The following is a 21223-nucleotide window of genomic DNA, read 5'->3' as shown; positions in this document are numbered from 1 at the left end:
ATAATGTACCGGTGTTTTTCCGATAGTTTTTACTATAAATCACTTGCATACTATCATGAAGTCGATCTGTACTAAAAGGTGTTACGTGCATGTCTGTGTACACATAAGCTTGTCAGTGTGCCTGGGATTGTATTGACAGAAATTTGAGCCACTGACCTTTCTGTGCCAGCAAAGCATTGGGTTCATATTTGTCAACCAGCAGCTGGACCTGTTCTGGTTTGAGAGGAGGGTAGAGTATCTCGTTCAGGCGAGGGTCTCGCTGTTTACTGTTAATGAAATCTGTCATCTGCTCCACTGTGAGGTATGGTCGACTCTTGGCTCCCCTGAGCAGAGAAAGGAATGGGGCAGAAATTAGAAAAAATTAGACAAAACATCTTAAAGGGCTGCTAAGCAAGGTGTGGGTGCAAGGACGGGATTAAAAAATAGCATATGGGGAAATGAAACAAGGAAAAAACGATGGAGGGGAGGAGCTGTAATTAAGACGCAAAAAGACGCGGCGAGGCAGAGCGGCAGACATGCAAAACAACAGGATTAAATGTTGTGTTTTGAGTAAATTATGAGAATTCATTAAAAACGCCTTTCGCATCCAAGCCTGTTCGACTAAATTATCCTCTCCACATCCTCCTGGCTCTCCTGCTACCTCACTTAACTGTGATTAAAATACAGATTTATGACTTGGAGTAGCGTCGGTTGAGCTGGCGTGCTTCCTCGGCTGATGGTCTCAGTCTCTCTGGGCCAAAGGGCAGTTCTGCTTCTGCAGCACGAGAGGCCAAACCAGCTAGGCTCGAGAAGTCACAACCAGGGACATTAGAACACACTTTCCTGGGCTAATTAACGTCTTATAAATGGATAAAAGGATCTGGCTTGAACCTGGGAAACCAAATTTTCCTATCGAGGCTACAAATATGAAAAAAGCAACAGATGATTTGGGAAAAAAAATGTATCAAATGTGATTTTTTGGGACATTTTAAACTGGGAATTCCCGTATTCTTTGGAGGTGGAAAAGGTTATTATTACCACACAGAGAGAGCAGAGAGAAACACAGTACTTACACTTCAGAGAAGATGTGGTCCAGCTCAGGCCGAGGGCAGATGTTGCTCAGGAACATGCTATAGACCTCTGGAGTGAAGTCCTCCTGGGGAATGGAGTCATTCTGCAGCAGACAAAAGTAAGATAGGTGAATAAATTGCAGGCAGTAGTGTTCGGACGTACTGTGGAAGGGCAAAAGAAAAAAGTGGATTTAAAATGTACAAGCTGATAGATAAAAGATACTTTTTCCACAGTGACAGGTGCTCTGGAGAAGACTTTTCTTGCACGCCTCAGTGCAACAAAACTGTGTTTTTATTAGTTAAATAAAATGTGTTTAACTCTATTTTCAGTTTAATGCACTGATCCTAACATAGCCTTTACAAAAAGGCAATCTTTCATGTAGCATCTTCTTTATCTATGAGACGCTTACTTGTGCATATCTATGTAAAGTAATGAGTATGTGCACAGTAAAGTGAATTTTATATTTGTATAATCTTCGGATAAACAGAATTATTTAGTTTAGCCAATTTAGCTTAGCTCTACACGTTTTGAAAATTAGTCAAATCCCTTGTAACTGTTGCTTAAGAAAAATATATATACAGTGGCTTGCAAAAGTATTCGGCCGTCTTGAACTTTTCCACATTTTGTCACATTACAGCCACAAACATGAATAAATTTTATTGGAATTCCACGTGAAAGACCAACACAAAGTGGTGCACACGTGAGAAGTGGAATGAAAATCATACATGATTCCAAACATTTTTTACAAATAAATAACTGAAAAGTGGGGTGTGCGTAATTACTCAGCCCCCTTTGGTCTGAGTGCAGTCAGTTGCCCATAGACTGCCTGATGAGTGCTAATGACTAAATAGAGTGCACCTGTGTGTAATCTAATGTCAGTACAAATACAGCTGCTCTGTGACGACCTCAGAGGTTGTCTAAGAGAATATTGGGAGCAACAACACCATGAAGTCCAAAGAACACACCAGACAGGTCAGGGAGGCCAAGAGGCTCATGGTGACTCACCTTCCAGCAGGACAACAACCCTAAACATAAAGCCAGGTCAACAATGGGATGGTTTAAAACAAAACATGTCCATGTGTTTGAATGACCCAGTCAAAGTCCAGATCTAAATCCAATCGAGAATCTGTGGCAAGCTCTGAAAACTGCTGTTCACAAACGCTGTCCATCTAATCTGACTGAGCTGGAGCTGTTTTGCAAAGAAGAATGGGCAAAGATTTCAGTCTGTAGATGTGCAAAGCTGGTAGAGACAGACCCTAAAAGACTGGCAGCTGTAATTACAGCAAAAGGTGGTTCTACAAAGTATTGACTCAGGGGGCTGAATAATTATGAACACCCCACTTTGTAGTTATTTATTTGTAAAAAAAATGTTTGGAATCATGTATGATTTTTGCTCCACTTCTCACGTGTGCACCACTTTGTGTTGGTCTTTCACGTGGAATTCAATTTATTCATGTTTGTGGCTGTAATGTGACAATGAATACTTTTGCAAGCCACTGTAGTAGTATTTCCTTTTTCAGGACCTCTTTCAGAGTAAGGTTGGACACATTGGAGCAAATATTCTAATTTCTGGAGCTAACTCTGTTGCTTATCATCTGGTTATTTGCGTCTGTGAAGTCAGACTTGGTTTCTCATATGACGTGTTCCCCTTCTGTTCTTCTATCGTGGTTTGACGAGGAAATATTTTTTACATCAGGTTGTGATGTCCTGAGAATTATAAATGCAAACTTCACTTCTGTACAGTTCCTTTTAAGCATGCAGTAGTCAAGTCCTACTTAAAGGATAAAAATTTGGAAGTGGATCTTCTGAGTGTTATTGATACTATATCAAAACTGCATCTTTGACTAAAATTTAAGAAAGGTTTGTTTATTTGTCATCCTTCCTACACGAGAACAATGTTTATGAGACCTTTCACAGAACTGAGTCTGCGTTTTTGAAAGTAACAAACAATATTCTGATATTCTGCAGATTCTGGTTGTTCTGTCTTAATTATGTGGAGTCGTGTGCTGCTTTTGACACTGTCGACCTTGAGTTACGCATGGAGTACTTCGAGCACTGTGGAGAAGTTAAGGGTTTGACTCTTAACTGGTTTAAACCCTATATTAAACAGTTAACATTGGAAAATACTCTTCTGCATTAGCTATTATAAAATCTGGACCTCCAGAGGGGTCTGTTCTTTATGCTTTGCACATGCTCCTGCTACATCAAATTATTCACAAGATAGAATCTCTTAATGATTTAACTGTATTTACACTTGGATCTTGGATATCACTGTGCCACAAGAAGGCTCAATGAGTGAATTTTGGATAGAAGAAACTGATGCCACATTGTTTGGCTCTCAGATATTAACTGAGAGGTCGAAGAATAACCTGGGCTCCTTAACTCTGTTTATTATTAAAATACAGGCTAACTTTGGGATAATCACATTAGAAGTTTCACAGATAAATAAAACTAAAACATATATTTTCAAGCCTTTGGAAACTGATGATTTCTGGAACTGTGACTGGTGGATTGGTAGATTGGTAGCTACTGGTTTATTTGATGTAAACCCTGTGAGCCATAGCCATACCTTTTTAGGAACCTGTTTATTCTATTTTATTTTGGCGTAAAGAACTTTGGTTTTAAATGTACTTACTTATTATTAAACTTTCCCCGCATACTAAGAAATTTCATGTTGTGCAGACTTCCTAGTTAGAGTACTGCTGAGGTAAAGACATCTATCCACTAACTCACTAATGTGACTAAAAGAAACACAGATCTGTCATTCCATCTGCCGTCTTATAGTTGGCCCTCTTGAAGCAATTGCAGAGATGCAAATAACAAACAGCAAATGACTGCCTGCAATTTGCACTTAGCGTCAGGGCTTCTTATAGAGCTATCAGAGGCAAACGGGTATGATAAAGACACAGCGTGCTCAGCAGCAGGGAACAGCATTTTGCCAGCAAGAAACAGAGCAGAACCACACAGTCTTAGAAAAGACCTGGAAGGAGGGAGGTGAGGAAGGATGCACAGAAGTAGGGGGGATGCAGGTCAAGCCCTGTTGAGACTCAGTGAGTCATTCAAAAGACATTGGTGCGAGCTGGGCTGTGTATGTGCTTTTGCCTGGGAGTGTGTGCGTTTGAGGGATTAACAGCAATACCATTTAGCTGTAATTACTTGTGCAATGGAATAACAGCAAATCCCAGCAGACCTTCATACAGCAATCGGTTTTTACCTCCTGCTCTCTCTCCCTATGCTAATTATGTATAGCTTGTTCTGACTGTGGGCGTGTGTTTGTATTCCCGTGTGTGTATATTTATTTATTTATATATATATTAATTCGATTTGTGTTCAGAAGCCATTGATTGTAGCCAGAGTTGGCCACAATTCGCTAATCAGATTAAAAATAATAAGTAGCTATAATCAGCTGAGATTACATTTAAAATTAGGGTGCCATCAGATCTTATTGTACATGGTCAAAGGTTCTTTTATTGCGTTTTGAATACATTTTATATTACTGGCAGTTCTTCTTGTAATCGGAAGGTTGCCGGTTCGAGCCCCGGCTCCGACAGTCTCAGTCGTTGTGTCCTTGGGCGAGACACTTCACCCTTTGCCTACTGGTGGTGGTCAGAGGGCCCGGTGGTGCCAGTGTCCGGCAGCCTCACCTCTGTCAGTCCGCCCCAGGGTGGCTGAGGCTACAAATGAGGTTTTCCATCACCAGTGTGTGAATGTGTGTGTGAATGGGTGGATGACTGGATGTAGTGTAAAGCGCTTTGGGGTCCTTAGGGACTAGTAAAGCGCTATACAAATACAGGCCATTTACCATTTACTGGGAATCAGTGTTTCTGGGATTTGATAAGAAAACTGCAGAAAAAGAAACTGAAGCCCACTTGTATGCACACAGAACACCTGTGCTTTGCATCAGGTATGTTATATATTCTGATTTTAACCAATTGAAAATGCTGAATATCCAAAATGCATTTCATTTCACTACAGACTTAACCTAAGATATAACCTTTTCAGTGAGTAATTTAAATGTAAACACGTTATATGAGTTCAGTCACATCTGAAAGTGACCTGACCCAATTCCAATTAGCTTTACAGTGCGTTTGCCTTACTAGACACATATCAAGTGTGCGTTCAGAGCAGCACCGAACAGCAGTTTCCCACTTCTAGGGATGAAAATTGTTTGCTACTGTTTGAATACAGAGCACTGTTTGCACCTCTATGCATTAGGGTGCAGCGTCTCTCTAGTGGCATCTAAAAAAAGGTAGCGACAAAACAGCTTTTGTCATCTCTATTGCTCCCACTGGGTCTATTTGTTGCATTACAACCCAGGCTAAATCCATTCTGTGCTGGAACTCATGCAGATATCCAGAAAATAAGACGAATAAGCACAGCCGCAATCAGTTTGTGTTTTAAGAGATGAGTTGAATAGTCAAAACAGAAATGGATGGATGGAAAGATGAAGGCAACTGTACATAAAAGAGACAGGATGAGATGGAGACAGAAGCCGGTTCAGGGACGGAGGAAATATGAGGCGACAGTAATACTAGAAAAAAAACAGAGAGCTTCAGTATTTTGGAGTCTCACTCTGCCAGAAGGGAGGTTACAGCTTTCCAACGCTGTCTCCACTCGTTTCCTGTCTGCCGAGAACATCCTGAAGATACTGTAGGGAGACAAAAAACATGCTGTTATGAGTAATCACAGAAAATGCCACACACGGAGAGAAATTCTCACTCCTTTAAAGGCTGTGTGTCAAACGGATGAATTCGTCACAGCATTTAACTGACACATATTAAGATTATTCTGTGAAAATGTAATATTGTAGCAACAGCTTAGGAGGCAATGGAAAAAAATAAAAAGGGTGAAACTACAGGCCGGACAGAATGCAACACTAAAGACAAATATTAGACTCAGATGATGCCTGTGTGGGGAAAGAAATGCAATATAATAAGGGAGGGGTAGAAGATGGGACATCAGGATTTAAATACTGCAGTCTAACAGCCTTGCAATGAATTTTACATTCATAAAGGTTACGCAGTAAATTTCTGTTTATGCTGAAATAGTTGGAGAGCTACTGATTCAGCTTATTTGGAGCATTAGGAAGCTGTGCAATAATGCAGCAGCATAAATCTGTTCCTAATATGTTTGCTCTCATAGATAGATGGGTGGACTGAGATAAAATAGTGTAGTTTTAATATTTTTAATATTCACATTTAAACATGGAAAATATCTTGATTTTAATACTGCTTACAGTGAATTGCAAAGTTTTCCATGGCAAATGCCACTTGTGTACATAAAAGCGACAAGTCTTCATGAATGCGATGCCACACAGGCCCCAACAAAGATGAGGAAAGAAAGCTTCCCGGCAATGGTATCATTTTGCAAATCACACCAATTTTCATCATTGCTGTCATAATTTTTATTATCATGTCATTGTGCTTGTGCTATAAAGTCTGTCTCAACAGAAGCATCTTTTTTCTTGCATAAATAAACAAAAGGCGTGCAGATGTAATGTTTCTTTATGATGTGCGCATGTAAATAACGCAAAATGATCTCAAATCACATCACATCGTCACATCATCAGCGTCTCGGTTCATTTAACTCTGGAAAAACACTGCCGACAGACATCTGTGTTTTCAAGCTTCTGTCATCTGTTTTATTCCGGTGTATACAGACAATAAAAGTGATTTACAGTGGACTCTAGTGTCACTGCAGCCACAGCAGGACATTTAGGTCTGGTTCTGTTCGGAATAGCCTGTTTTAATTGCTTGCAGAGGTATGCCTGCGCAGGTCCACCAGCACTTACTGTACGCTCAGTGGAAGAGCAGTATCAAGCTGACATTAGTCAAACTGACATGTCTTCCTAGCTAGGAGGTTAATTCCCTAAACAGCAAGGAGTGTCTCTCCCTGTTGACACCCACTGCTTTCCTCCGCGGCTCTGAGGGAGGTTATCATGGAGGTTCACTGCTGCCCGCCTGCCTGAAAGCTCAACTTGACTAATGGAGATGGAGAGAGGTGGATTTTCAATGAGGCGATGACAAACTTCCAGATAAATCAAACTGAAACTGAAATATACAAAATGAAATTCTCAGATAAATCACAAACTGACACAGACTAAAGTTTAAAAAAAATAATAATAAAAAAATCACATGGGTGAAATGGGCCCAGCGTGAGATAAATGAAAAGTGGTGATAAGGAGAACAAGAATGAATATTGTCATGACAGATGGAATGGGTAATATATTCTAATAAATATGCAAAAAACAAAGTGTAGGTTTAAGCATCTGCACGCTTAGAGAGAAGGCAAAAAGGCAGAGGAAACTATGCACCGATGAAAAGAGCAGAGCCGTTGTGGGGATGGGGGAGGGGTGTGGTGGGGGGGGGGGGGGGGATGAGTCACACAGACTTACTTCTTGACGGGGATTCTTCCCTCAGGGTTTAGCTGCAGCTTCAGCCGGGTGTATCTGCATTGCACAGAGCACACATCAGCAGCAGCTCGTGATAGCAGTTTATTCAGTGTGAGTGACACTCTTCATCAGGTCTAATGTATGTGTGGGGGCTGTTTGCTTGATCTTACATGCGTGACTGACATAAATGACTGTCTGCCATGACCAGGTTTGCAGACTCGTACGTAATGCATCGGAAAGAGATAAAAAGCACGTATCCAAATATCTTAAAGTGGCTGACTGTGCATGAGTGGAGTTCTCTTTGCATACTGCGGATATATATGCCGGCGTTTACACGGGAGGTCAGAACTGTGGGCTAATCCCTGGAAGTCTTGAACGCTGGCAGGGCAGAGCAGTGCAGCAGCAATGCACAGGCAGCGTGTAACCTGGCCTATAAATAGCTCGGCTGCAACAGGAGCCATCATTGTAGGCTGGGCTTTAAGTGGCTGCTGGCTAATAATTAATATCCATTACAGTGTCCACTTGACAGAACTTGGCGACTGCCTCAGGCTAATAGGCTGGTGACTTTTAATTGTCAATTGGGATCAAAGTTTGGGGAGTTGTTTTTTTTTTTCTTCTTTTTTAAAAGCTGTAAACAAAAGTTTTGGTTGGGATAAAGTTAGCCAGTAGCACTGCATGAGGCTTTATTTTCTCTTTCTTTCTTTTTAAAGAGAATGATTGAAAGGCTCCCAAACAAGGAAGGGAAGAGGTGTTTTTCAATGCCCCCATCTGACTCAGAGATGCTTGTATTATTCATTATGACACTGGAGAAAGGGGGAAACAGATTACTCACTGTCTCCTTTTCTGTTTACCTCACTACTTTCTCTGTTCTTTTTCATGTTCCCACTCTAGCTAATCCTAGACGTTACTCATTTACTCATTTCTTCATTAGATGATGCTAAAGACATAAGCAGTTAGATGACGCTGCTCAACTCCAAGTTTCCAGACATAGACACAGAGCAACACAGAGTAAAACACGCAGTTCTAACCCTGCCATGTTTGGTAATTGAGGGCTGTGTTATCCAAGGAAAGTATTCAATTATAATTGTACTGATTTCAACACCTTTCAGCAAGTGGTCATTTAAAAAACCTGCTGGGTTCTGTTTAGTTTCCTGTTGATGAGAAAGCTGCCCAGCTACGCCGCTCCTCAGAAAACCCACCACCCAAAATCAGTATCACTGCTTTAAGAGACAGCGATGAGAATTAACCACACGCGGAGAAACATCAACATCACTTCAGGGAGGCAGCATCCTCGCGCTGCAGCACCGGTATGGCGAAGAATTGCCTTATTTGTAAGCAAGGAGTGTACAAGAACTGCTGCTGCGAGCAACCGACGTGACCGCGAGACCTGCTGTATTCAGTTCTATTCCACTCTATCTGCACTATGTGGTCGATGACCAGTTTTATTGTCTCATAAGTCAATTAGCTCCTCGGGGGTGCACGTTAATGGCTTCTGTTCACTGATAAACAGCAGACAGCTGGGAGTTGTCGGCGAGCAGAGTCCAGCAAAAAATGATTTGCGTTCATATTTACGCTCACTCTGCGTGAGCTTCACTCGGAATCAGAGGTGACACGAGGGCAAAGGATGATGAAAGCGGTCATGGACATAGAGCCACTGATAAGGATAATCAGTGATTTATGTAATACCCTGGAACTGACAAAATACTGGCTTCCTGTTTTTTGCCCTCTCTTCCTCTCTTTTCCCAATTCAACCCAAAGCTCAGCTCACCGAGTCAGCCTGGAATCTACTATATGTCACTACTGGAAGATAAAACAAACACTACAGCACCAAACAAATGCACACTCACATTTGGGAAGCAATAAAAAGACAACTGACGCATGCAGGGTGTTTTATAAACTGTTATAAACATATTTCCAGCTGTTTTGATAATTCTGCTTTCGTCTGTTCTTACTTCCTCCGTTGATGTGTGAAAAATCAGGCTGCGTTGTACACTGCAGTGTGTGAACAATGTAAGCACAAATGTGCTTTGGTGAAGGTGTAAATGCTACATGATGGTTTCGCAAGATTTTTACATAACATTTTACCATTTTTGTTCATGTAAAATACATCAGGTCCCTAATGTGACTCTTGCTACGAGTGACATTTCTAGTGCTTGCAGACCCGATTTTCATATCTATCTTGGGGACTGTAGATTTACATTTTGTTCGAGACTGCTTGCATGTGCGCGTGCGTATGTGTCCGCGTGTGCATGCATCCGGTGACGTACGCTTTTTCGAGGCACGCCTCTCTGGACATGTTCTGCACCAAGAGGTTGGACGCCAGGTTGAAAAGCTCTTCTGCCCATTCCTGCAGGAAATAAAACGCACACACAACATTAACACACACACACACACACACACCTAGAGTCAGGAAAGAGAGCGGCAGTGAACTCATTTGTGCTTTGATGCTGATAACTGCTGAAGGCTGGAAGTTTGTGTTCAGTTTCTGCTGCCATGTGTCAGGAATAAATGAAGTTCATGCATACTGAGTAGGTATGCTGATCATTTTTCATAATTTTCCAGAGTGGTAAATGACTTGATGATGAACTTATGATCCAGGTTTTCACCATGATCCTAAAAAAAGAAATGGTACCTCCGTCTAAAGCCTCCTAAATCAATTAAAAATAAACAACTATTAAGAAATGCTTTCACTCTTTGAGAATATTATTTATTGCTTTTAATGGCTTAGTTTAATAGCAAATACAAAAAATAGGCACAAAATTAAAACCCCATGCATATTATAGAGCAAGTCCCCATCAAAGAGCCTAAACAGCTGTGACCCATCGAGGTGTAGATTCACTAATTCATCAGCAGCAGATTCACAGATCTGACTAGTTTTTTTCCAGCACATCCCACAGATGTCTAAATGAACTGACATCTGTGGAATCTGAAGGCAAAGTTAACATCTTGGAAGCCTCGTCATGCTCCTTAAAAGCATTCCCAAGCACTTTTTACGGTGTTCCACGACTCATTGCCCCTATGAAAAACTCTAATGTCGTCAGAGAGTACCTTTGCAATTCAGACACGAGCTTGGTTTGCACTAATGTTTAGGTATGTGGTACGTTTAAGATTAACATCCACATGAATCCAAGAATCCCAGGAAAACATTACCCAGAGCATCACACTGTTTCTGGCAGCTTGCCTTCAATTCAATTCAATTTTATTTAAATAATACAAAACAAAAACAGTTGCCTCAAAACAGTTTATATTGTAAGGTAAAGACCCTACATTAATACAATTATTACGATGCACTATTCTTCACATAGTGCATCCTGCTGCCTTCTTTTTCTCCAGGTGAATGATGCCTGGTTGCCCACATGATGGGTGAGTATAGGCACATGGGTAGGGCTACACAACCTCACCCTGACTGCCCAGTTACTGGCTAAGATACCCCACTCACCACTGTAGATGCCGGAGATGCCACTGCACAGGTCAAAGTTATTACTCACTTCACCTGTCTGTGGTTGTTTTTGGTTGTCCTGGTTATGTACAATAAAAAAGTAGTTACTTTGTTTACTGCTGCTATGCATGATTTTCTTTTTTTTACCTTCGCAATCTCCTCTTGGAACGCCATGAAGTTCAGGTAGGTGATATTCACCATGTCGGTGCCACTCACAACCGTCAGCATCCTGCTCTCCAACTTCCCCGACAGCGTGCTGTTATCCAGCAGCTCGCGCAGCTTGGCTTCCTTTACAATGAAACAAAAACACACAAATAAAAAAAACATATGTTATAACAAAGAAATGAACTATTCAGATCTAAATGAAAAACAAAAGTCACCAAATGAATGAATTTCTATAACAAAATCCCCTTCAATGACACATCGACAGCCACGGAGTGGTAATGATAATTTTCTTAGGAGAAAGAGAAGTATTTAAAATTTTTATATTTAAAAATAATATCCCTTACAGGCATGGATGAGGAACACTTAATTAATAAGCTTTCACAATGATCTCGTTTACATAAAAAAATTATTTATAGTGCTTTAGATTCTCTAATTCAGGGACCTAATACAGTGTTGCGTATGTCCCACTTGATCAATGCCCTTTCCTCTCATGTGATTATTGCAACAACTGGTCACAAGTCACATGATCATATGCTCGATATCCTATTGGCTAATGCTTTTGTATTTTTTCATTTCATATCTGCTCCAATTAAAAGCCTCAAATAAAGCATGTTGATAAAAGAAATTGTGCTACATAACCCAAGTTCTGAACACTTTATGTTAGCCTCTAATCCGGGCTGCACACACGTTGAACCTTGGTGGAACAGATCAGCCAGAGCGGCATCTAAAAGCTAGCAGGCCAAACAAAGCTTCAGCGAAATGGCAAATGACATAAAACAGGCCACAGAGGAAGATGAGCAATGCTTTTTTTGAGGAAGTGGGAGACGGCACTGCTCTGTGTCATGGCATTTTGCTGTGATGTTGTTTCAAAACAAAAACAGTCTCTGAATGAACTCAGAGGAAACAAGACTGGTTAACATTTGGGAGTTCGCACCTTATTTGATGGCTGATTTGGTTGATTAATTAGAGGACAGAGGTAGAGAGTCCGTGTGCTACAGCACCAGCGATTCTCAGTTTGTGTAAAGGGTGCATATGGCAGGCTATACAAGCAGGAAAAGAGGTGGGTTAAGTATTGAATGGAGAACTTACATGTAGACATGTAAGCACAAATGTCCAATAAGATGTCAGCACAGGATTTATTGTGTTATTTATTATTTATTAATAACCCCATGACAGCTCCCCAAAAATGAGAGCATGAGGGTTTTCCAGCCTTGCTTTTTAGCTTGTTTTAAGCCCAAAAAACATCCTCCTGTCTCAACATATTTCCAGCTTAACTGCAAAACCCCCCATACATACAATAACTTGTAATCAACATCACAGGAAAAAATGTTTTGCTAAAAAAAACACCAGAGGACTCACTTAACCCAGGAGACCCGAGGAGAATGCTTTTCTTGCTCTCAAAGGGTTTTATTTTTAAAGGCTTATATAAAAACTGCAAATTCCTAAGTCAACAGAAATTGTCCCCACATTGAGAAAAAGCAATTGTCGGACTTAGTACAACCCTAATTCTCTCATCATCCGACAAAATCAGAGGGCTGCTGCAGGAAGTCTGATCTCTCCTACAACAAAACACTGGGTGCTGGCAATACTCCAGCTCCCACAGAGGAAAAACTCTGGAGAATTTGCATTCAGCCGAGCTAATTGTCAGAGGAGAATTAAACCAAACTAATTTTAGCAAATATATATTTAAGAAGTTCATATTTGGTGCGAATCACAAAAAAAGCCCAAAAAAAGAGAACCCAACTACAATGCCTCTGAGGAGAAAGAGAGGAATAACAACGATCTCCTTCTCTTCTTTGCAAACCCAGTATGCAAGTGGCATACAGAATTCTTGCTCCGGCTTAATTAACACAACAGAAAAGCCCTGTAAAGGATTTTGCAGTGAAAGCAAATGAGCTTCCACTAATTTGACCAATCAAACAAAGAGCATTGTGTCCTGTGTCATGCTGATAAATGTCCTCTACACATCCCTCACACCCCCCAATCAAATTGTGGAGGCTTAGTGGCGCCTGCGATTATCACACTGAGAACTTCTAAGGCAATACATGTTCACCCTGTCCCTTCTGACAGCCTGTGTACTCCCCCCTTAACTAGTTTATGTGGCTAAGGAGGTACTTCTTGAAAATAAGACGTTGCTCTTTTAAATTAAAGAAAAAATGTATATGTGGAGAAAACAGGTTTTCAGTGTTGTGTATCATTTAGATGGTTAGAGTCATGTGTGGACTTGACCACCAATCGATGGAATACACACACATGCACATCCTGAGTTCAATGAGAATCAATCACTGTCCACTTATGTATTCTGAATGACACCCGCGTCATCATTCAAAGCATAAAAAGCCACTTGCAATTTGCTAAAACTCACAAAGCTCCCTCTGAGAAACGCTCTGGCTGACAGCCAGACATGAAAGGCTTCTGAGAACAGACGGGATGACAGTAAGATGCATATTTCATTTATTACTACAACGTCAATGCAATTTGATATTGTTTTGAAGCTACTGGTAGCCATTAGCTGAACGTAGGGCTCATCTCCCACTATGCAGTCATATGGGCGGGAGCTGCAGGCACTTACATCAGCAGTTATGTTGGGAAAAGACTGACTGACTGAAAGAAACAAGCTGACAGGTGGGCCCTGCTGGACGGGAGCAGGAGCAGGGGGAGGGAGCAGGAGCAGGGGTGGAGGAGATGAGGACAAAATAAAGAAAAGTAGAAATAAAGCAAGGAACAGAGAGCAATGGAAGGAGAGGAGCAGGAAGGGGGTAAGCCATGTGAGTGAAAACCAATTTGTGCTGGTGCATTGGGGGAGCTATTAGAGGCATGCCTGCGGTCTCAGTTACCACAAGGAGTGGAGATTCAGAGAAAGGGAAAGGGTAGGGATGGGATTTGGATGATGGTGTGGTTGAGTTAAGCCTTTATGAAAACACAGCCATGGCCTCTGTCTTCTGTTGCTATAGTGCACGCGTGTGAGTGTCGTGTATGATGCTTGTGAGCACGTGCTTAGTCAAGCTTTCAAGGTGCATGTTGGCAGCTGCTGCCTGTCAGTATAAGAACTCTTCTCAAACACTTAGCATTCAGCTGGAGATGCAGCCCGAGGAAATACACAGACTTTCTCCTTCTGCCTTAGTTTGTCACGAGGCCCCCACCTGCCCCCACCTGTCACCAGCCATGCGCTCAGACTGTGTCACACTCTGTTGGGCACAGGGAAGAGATTCAGATTGGCAAAGAGAAGTCAGCCACACCTCAGGTCATTAAACCTGCAGCACGGCACCTGTCTAAACCCTCTCTCCTGCGCACACAGCTCGGACACACACCATCGCAAATGCACACACCACACGTCCACCTTAGCACAGGCATGGAACTGCACTCGTGCAGGCTCGGCTCAACGCTCACACAGAGAAATACACACCGTCACACAGAGTGTGTGTATAAATAAACACACAGAGAGACATTAGATCAAAGGAAATGTCAGTATGAATGATTGATGATGAGCCATCTACCTACACACCACTCAGCAGGATCTGCAAAATCTAGTGAACCCGGTTAAGGAAAGGGCTTAAATTTAAGTTTATTATTAATGCAGAATGTAACAGTGACTGGGCTAAAAACTGGATGATAATGAACCAAAACTAAACTTAACAACTGATGAAACAATTCTGCACCAGCCTTAACTCCCTTTCAGTTAGGCCCCTGGCAGTACAGCCACTGTGGCCTGCTCACCATCATGGGCCTGACAGGCTACACTCCCCAAGAGGAGCTGCAACCAGACACGGGATGCCCGATGCTGATGTTTTGACGCTGTGTTGAGCTTACACAGATGTTTTGAAAGCCTGCTTTGTGGTTCAAAATGCCCACGTCACTTGATCACATGACGTGGCTATTTTTGGAGCTTTTGACCCCAGTTTTGACAAGCGGCTTGCCTGTTGTTTCTAACCTTGATTGACAGTGTGTAGAAAAAACCCAGTGACACCGAAAACTCCCAGAAAGCTTAAAAGTCATCATCATCATTATTATTATTATTGTTAGCAGCAGCAATCACAGCAAAGGGCAGTTTGTGGGACCCTATTGACAGCTCAGTTAGCGAAACCCATAGTACCCGCAGGGCAACAGATAATCCCACCGTAGCGGTCAAAAGATACATCGCTCATGTGTAACATGAACCATTAGTCTAGTGCCAAGTTGTAAACCTGCACCTTTATTTAAAAAAGAAATCCCGTTGTGTACATGTCTACATGAAACAAGCGTTTCATGTAGACATGTATGTGATGATTTTTTATTTTTTCCAATTTGCAAAAGAAGAAGCTAAAACTAAACTAAATAAATTGATATTTTTGAATAAAAATCTTTACATAGCACTTGATTTTCTCTTATTGATCTTTATTTTTCATAAGCATAACAAGCTACATTCATTCACACGTCATTCCACTGTAGATAAAACACAAAGATTAATGGGGCACTGTGGTTACGTATATATCCACAACACGTATGTGGTTATGAAAATACGCTCATTAGCCTCTTCTCTGTAAATGAAGCTCTTCTGAGCCTGTTTAAAAACACATTCTCCAAACATTAGGCAAATCTCCCCCTCCTTCATACCATACTTGGTACTTTCCCCCAAGAGCTTGACCGTAAAAGGAGTCCAAAAGGGTCCTGACTGTTTTGGCAGTTCCTGAGTCCAAACCAGAGGAAGGCCAAGTGCATTTTGGAGTAGAGGTCAGAAACCATCAAATTAATCACATACAAGTCTCAAAAACTATTTTTAATCAGACTTGTTTGGAAATTCGTCAGTGACTTAGCAGCAATACAAAGGAAAAATAGCAAGGTCAAAGCATTGTGCGTTGTTTAGAGGTCACACGCCTCCTCATGACACACATGTTGGACAAGTAGTAGTGGAATTGTCGAATGCTTTTATGACGAGCTTCGCTTCACGAATGTATATTAACGTGGTTAAAACAATTATTAGTTGTAAAGGAAAGCTGTTTTAACAGATGAACCTTGCTATGTTCAAGGCAGCTGTAGCAGGAGTACAAGCTGAGTAATGTGACAATTCTTTCTTTTCTTTTTTGAAGCACCAATTCTCACAAGACCTGCATTTTGCATGTTTTTTTAAGCTGGTTTGGTTGGTATCTTGAGGATGGCAGCACTTTAGCTGACTCTGCCAGCCTGCGCATTGAAGTTCACACTGAATTTTTAAAAGCATCTGCACTTGTTAAACAAAAGGATGTTATAGAAGCACTGGGAACTTATTTTATGGATATAATAACGATTTCAGCCTTGTAGTAGTTGTTCAGGCTTTATTCAATGCTGCAACAAGTAAATCAGCTATCTCCTTGAACTATAACTTATCATACAATTTTGGCTAAGCTGTGTATATTCAATAGTGTAGAGTTGTTATAAGGTGTATTTGGTATTTGAATCAAAGAAGATATTCTCATCTTTGCCTTTTCCCCCATCTGACCTCATGCACAATCTGCTCATGGATTTATAATCATTGGACAAATGAGCAGAAAGACTTAAATCCAGCTTGAACATCAGAATTCTGAGGAGCACATTCTAACGTATGGAGCCGCGGCACTGCAGAGCAGTACTATCAGCAGGGCACCTAACCTCCTCCTGCTGCCGGCTAGCCTTGTTAACTAACAGAGCGGCAAGATGCTGCTGGTGGGACGGTAAAGCTTTGGGCCTTTTGGAAGGCAATTATGGGATATCAAGCTGGGGGGTGATGTGCTCATTCTGCCACACAAATGCTGCGCAGATGCATGTTTTTGTCATTTATATGCACTCGTTTTCAGCAGAAAATATTTACTGATGTATGAGCCGCTTCAGTCTGAGCCGTATGACGATATGCCTCGTGTCGCTTATCTTTGTCATTTTATTGATGTTTAGTTTGTCTATATCTGTACGCCGATGTGCATCCTTGTCTACCAGCCAGTGTGAGTCACAGTCTACAGAGCATTTCACCCACAGCAAAGCTAATCCTAAGATGACTCCCTCTCTTGGCAATGCAGTCATTTATTTAAGAGGGTCACGCCGGATCTGCAGAGCATGTTTTAAACATTAGCCGCTTCATAACCTTACACAGACAGAAAGCACTGGAACGTTGATCCTATTAGAAGAAAGCCATAGCTTTTGCTTTCTGTAAATGGCCTTCCTAATAATCCACACTCATTCATGTGCCACCCAGACACATATGAGCAGTGACATCAACACAGAAAAAAAGAGAAAGGGGGGACTTGCACTTCACACCCTCGCTGTGGGAGTCTGATGCCTTACTGCTACACGGGGACACCATGTAGTTCAGCTTAAAAGCGTTTCTGCTGATCAGTCTGTTTAGTTCAGCCACAGTAGCAGCAGCCTTTCATATAAGTATGGGCGAACTGTCTGCTCCCATTGCAGTTCTGCAGTTTCATACTTTAAACTTCCTCAGTGTGGAAACTGCTTTGCTAACTTTTCTAGCTTCGGGTAAAACTCAGCCACCATACTGCACACTGCCCAAGGATAAGCTGCAGATAAGTCTCATAAACAACCGCACTGTAAACACGATCAAAGAATAAAAGAGAGAGGGGAAGTGCAAGGGAATCGGTGAGGGATGAAGGATCTTTGATTCTGGGTAAGCCGTCTCCCGTCTTTCCTGTGCTGTCTGTATCGCACTCCCACATAGTCATAATTCAGGTGAGAACCAAAGTGTCAATGAGCAGCAGACCACCGCAGTTTCATGAGATGGCGAAATACCCATGAGGACAGGACTAAAAGGTCAGTGATTCATCAGTCAGCTGTCAGGTGATGCATCACCAACCACAGTACAGAAGTGACTGCACACATATTTGGTACATTTGGTGAGTGTGTGTGTGTACTTTGCCATCCAAAGCCAGAAAACACTTTGTCACAAATCTTCGAGTGAAGCGTGAGTGAACAGTTTGCGAAAGAGGAAGCCCTCGGGATTTAAATTGTATTATCTTTTGGAGTAAGACGCTAGGCTTAATGTTTACATGTGTTTGATTGAGGAGTGCAATGATTAAGAAGGGAATCACAATAACAAAAAACACATCCTGATGAAAGCACTAGCTCCTCACAAGCACTCCAGTCGAATACATTAGCCAGTGGTGATGCGTCGCCAGGGCTCAGTCATGCAGCGAGGCACAAGTTGAGAAAATGCGTAGGAGGAAGTTGAAATGCCCCTGTTGAAGAGCTCAATCCAGCTCTTCAACAGGGGCATTTCATTAACCCCGAAGCAGTGAGACATGAAACAAGAGACAGAAGGGGTGGACGGAGGGGAGACCGAGAGCGTATATCACGGCATTTCCAAAATGCCAGCACATCAGCAATAACTCGAGGTGACAGGCGCTCGTTTTCGCGTCTTGGGGAAGTGGCGCACCATTCACACCCAATACTAATCATCTCATGACACGCAGAGGAACTGGCCATTCCAGACGTTCAGGGGGAAAGAGAAAAATTCATTTTTTAAAAGAGGACTTACACAACTGCTGCATTTCTCATTTTATCATGAATAATCTACTCGTGGACTCTTGAATTTATTCCTCTCACCGATCACTTTTATTGTACCGCACAGCTATACTTCTGTCTAGACCCGCAGGGTTAACTGGACTCTACACTCCAGGCTAAAATGCATCTGGAAGAAATTCACAAGTTCAGGTATGTTTATGTTTCACCCCAGAAACCATGTTTTTGTTCATCATGCTGCTTTCATTGGGCCTGGGTGTAAAACAGGAAGATCCAGGTGCATCCAGAGTTTTTCCTCTATCAATTTCATTATTTGGGAGGTTGCTTAGAAAAATGCTTTTGTTTGGTTTTGGTATCTTCAAGGCCCTCAGGGGGTTAATGGTGTCTCTAGTATGGCAAAGATAGATATATTTACTGAGGGTTTCTCAGAGGAGTTGCATAACCTGTTTACTAAAGATTATGCAGCTCTTTCCAGTTACTAGTATACTTGAGTTAATAGCAGGGATAAAGATCTAAAGGAAAGCACTGATGCTTCTACAGCTACTGCAACTTAAAATGGTATACGCAGGACTGCTCCTCCACCTCAGGGGCCTTGCACAGCTGTAGATGCAGCTGCGTCTACAGCTACTTTCACAGATTCAACCGAATTTTATCCTCCGCTGTCAGACTCTGCTCTTCAGTTGAAGCTAAAAGGATTCATCTTAAAGTGGAAAAAGAAGCGTTAAAGTTTCAGAGATATTTCTTGACGATACTTTGTCACCAGCGATGTGCCTGTGAGGAAGTGGCAGTCCTTTGAAAGAGCTTGTGAGGCTGATTTGAGCATGTGCACCAAGCTGTTGTTCCAGGTGCCAGTCATTGATATTTTGCATCCACCATGAGTATTCCCTGGTGGGACACATGGGGGGAAATAAAGCTTTAAACCAACTGCTTAGACATTTTTACTGCCTTGGGGTGAAATCAAATGTTGCAAAATACTCATAAAAACTGTCATGTATGCCAAATTGTAAGGAAGCCTTACCAGTAAATTCCTCCATCTCCATTTCAGCTATTGCTGAGTGTTTTGAACATATAACATCCTCTGCCTACCATCCAAAGTTACCTAACTATAAAAGCACAGGTTGATCGTGCTGCAAAAGTATATAGAGAGTCCGTTTACCTCCTTTTGTGGATGAAAACGGACCCAAGAGTCATTAGGTTCAACCGAGAAGAACTGGTGTTTGGTCTCACAGTGCCCTTAAAGCTGCTAACAGACACCTGGAAGGTTAGATCAACCTTTGCTTTCTAATCTTTCAGACTCTGTGGAGTTTTATGACCAAGTTCCACAGCAGTGTGACATGACCTAAACTAAATTCTGGAGCAAGCCCAAGAAACAATGAGATGTTGATATTATTTGGAGACAAAATACAGAGCATTTCAATTTTATTTATATAAAGTCACCTCAAGGTGCTTTATATTGTAAAGTAAAGACTGTACAATAATAGAGAAAAAACCCCAATAATCAAACAATCCCTTTTGACCATACGCTTGATAACAGTGGGGAGGAAAAACTCCTTTTAAGAGGTAGAAACCTCCAGCAGAACCAGGCTCAGGGGAGGGGCAGCCACCTGCCATTGAACAGTTGGGGGTGAGGGGAAAAGAAAAGGGACAAAATGGCTTTGGAGTGTGAAAACCACCCACGTCAGCAGTGATGGGATGGGTTATGCAGGCTTGGGACTGGCACTACACTAGCTTGTGACCTGCCTGAAGCTGGGTTTGTATTTCCTCCTGCTATATAATTGGCGATCATTTACATGTAAGATGCATACGTTTTGTCTAGTACCCTCTATGGACAAAACATTAACATGCAGAGTTCAAACATCTCCCTGAGCTGGATGAAGAACTCTGATCACAGAGTGATGCACTGAAGTTTAGTGCTGCAATGCTTTGACTTTGAATCTGGTTTTACTGGACACCCTTTGAAGTTTCAGTCCTAGAACGAATAATTAGGCAGCTTGGCAGCAACAGGAATACTGGAAACCTACTTCTACTTCAACATAATACAACCGGCACCTGTTAAAAGCCAAATCCAGCCCCTCTCACACTCTTTCCCCTGCTTGGCAGTCTGAACAACAGCATTCCCTTTCCCACCACACTTGTTTCCTTTGTTTGGTTTTTCATTTGTAATATACTTAAGTTAGGTAACCATACTTCGCTGACTCCCGTGTTCATGAATATAACTGTCATCTTTTCTTCCCGGATGTCATCTTGAATTTTGTGCAGTTGATTTTATTTACCAATAAAGGCTCACAAATACAGACATCGGCCAACGCAGAACAGATTCTGAGTATAAAAGTTGCCGGTCTACGACCGCAGAGTTTAAACGAAGTAAGCCTTGTGTAGTCTGAAAGCTGCTGACAGCCATACCCGCAGACCCGGCCAGCAAATGGCACAAACTCCTAATTTAGTCATATGAACGCTCTTGACATCTCATTCAGGCTGCCGTGTCATTGAGAGAAAACACATTCTTCACCAGAAACATAAAGACTGCTTGACAGCATTTGACTGCAAATCACAGCCCCCACAGTAACCAAGTCATCTGATTTAACTGTCACCCAAAACACGGAGGAGTTGCCACAGATTTTAATAGAACTCATCTTTTCAGCAGCAATGTAAGGACACACTGCTTTGGCGTTTGCACGTATACTTCCGACAAAATCTCACCAGATATCACATGATAGAAT

The 21223-nt window shown here is 41.8% G+C and overlaps 1 protein-coding gene across 3 annotated transcripts in view; it reads right to left on the bottom strand.

Moving 5' to 3' along the window:
* The window catches only part of plcb1l (phospholipase C beta 1-like), a 125630-nt gene that overhangs the window by 45511 nt on the left and 58896 nt on the right, over positions 1–21223 (bottom strand). For all 3 annotated transcript variants that reach the window (XM_026142759.1, XM_026142760.1, XM_026142761.1), the window contains exons 4-9: positions 11028–11168; positions 9709–9788; positions 7445–7498; positions 5623–5698; positions 1053–1153; positions 157–323 (exon numbers count right to left, since the gene is read on the bottom strand). In XM_026142759.1, the coding sequence (XP_025998544.1) occupies positions 157–323; positions 1053–1153; positions 5623–5698; positions 7445–7498; positions 9709–9788; positions 11028–11168 (619 nt within the window). The remainder of the gene's footprint in view (positions 1–156; positions 324–1052; positions 1154–5622; positions 5699–7444; positions 7499–9708; positions 9789–11027; positions 11169–21223) is intronic.

Source organism: Astatotilapia calliptera, chromosome 15 (genome assembly GCF_900246225.1).
Source record: "Astatotilapia calliptera chromosome 15, fAstCal1.2, whole genome shotgun sequence".
NCBI classification, from domain to species: Eukaryota; Metazoa; Chordata; class Actinopteri; order Cichliformes; family Cichlidae; genus Astatotilapia; species Astatotilapia calliptera.
The sequence above is the reverse complement of the archived record's forward strand: the minus strand, read 5'-3'. Positions and strand labels throughout refer to the sequence as shown.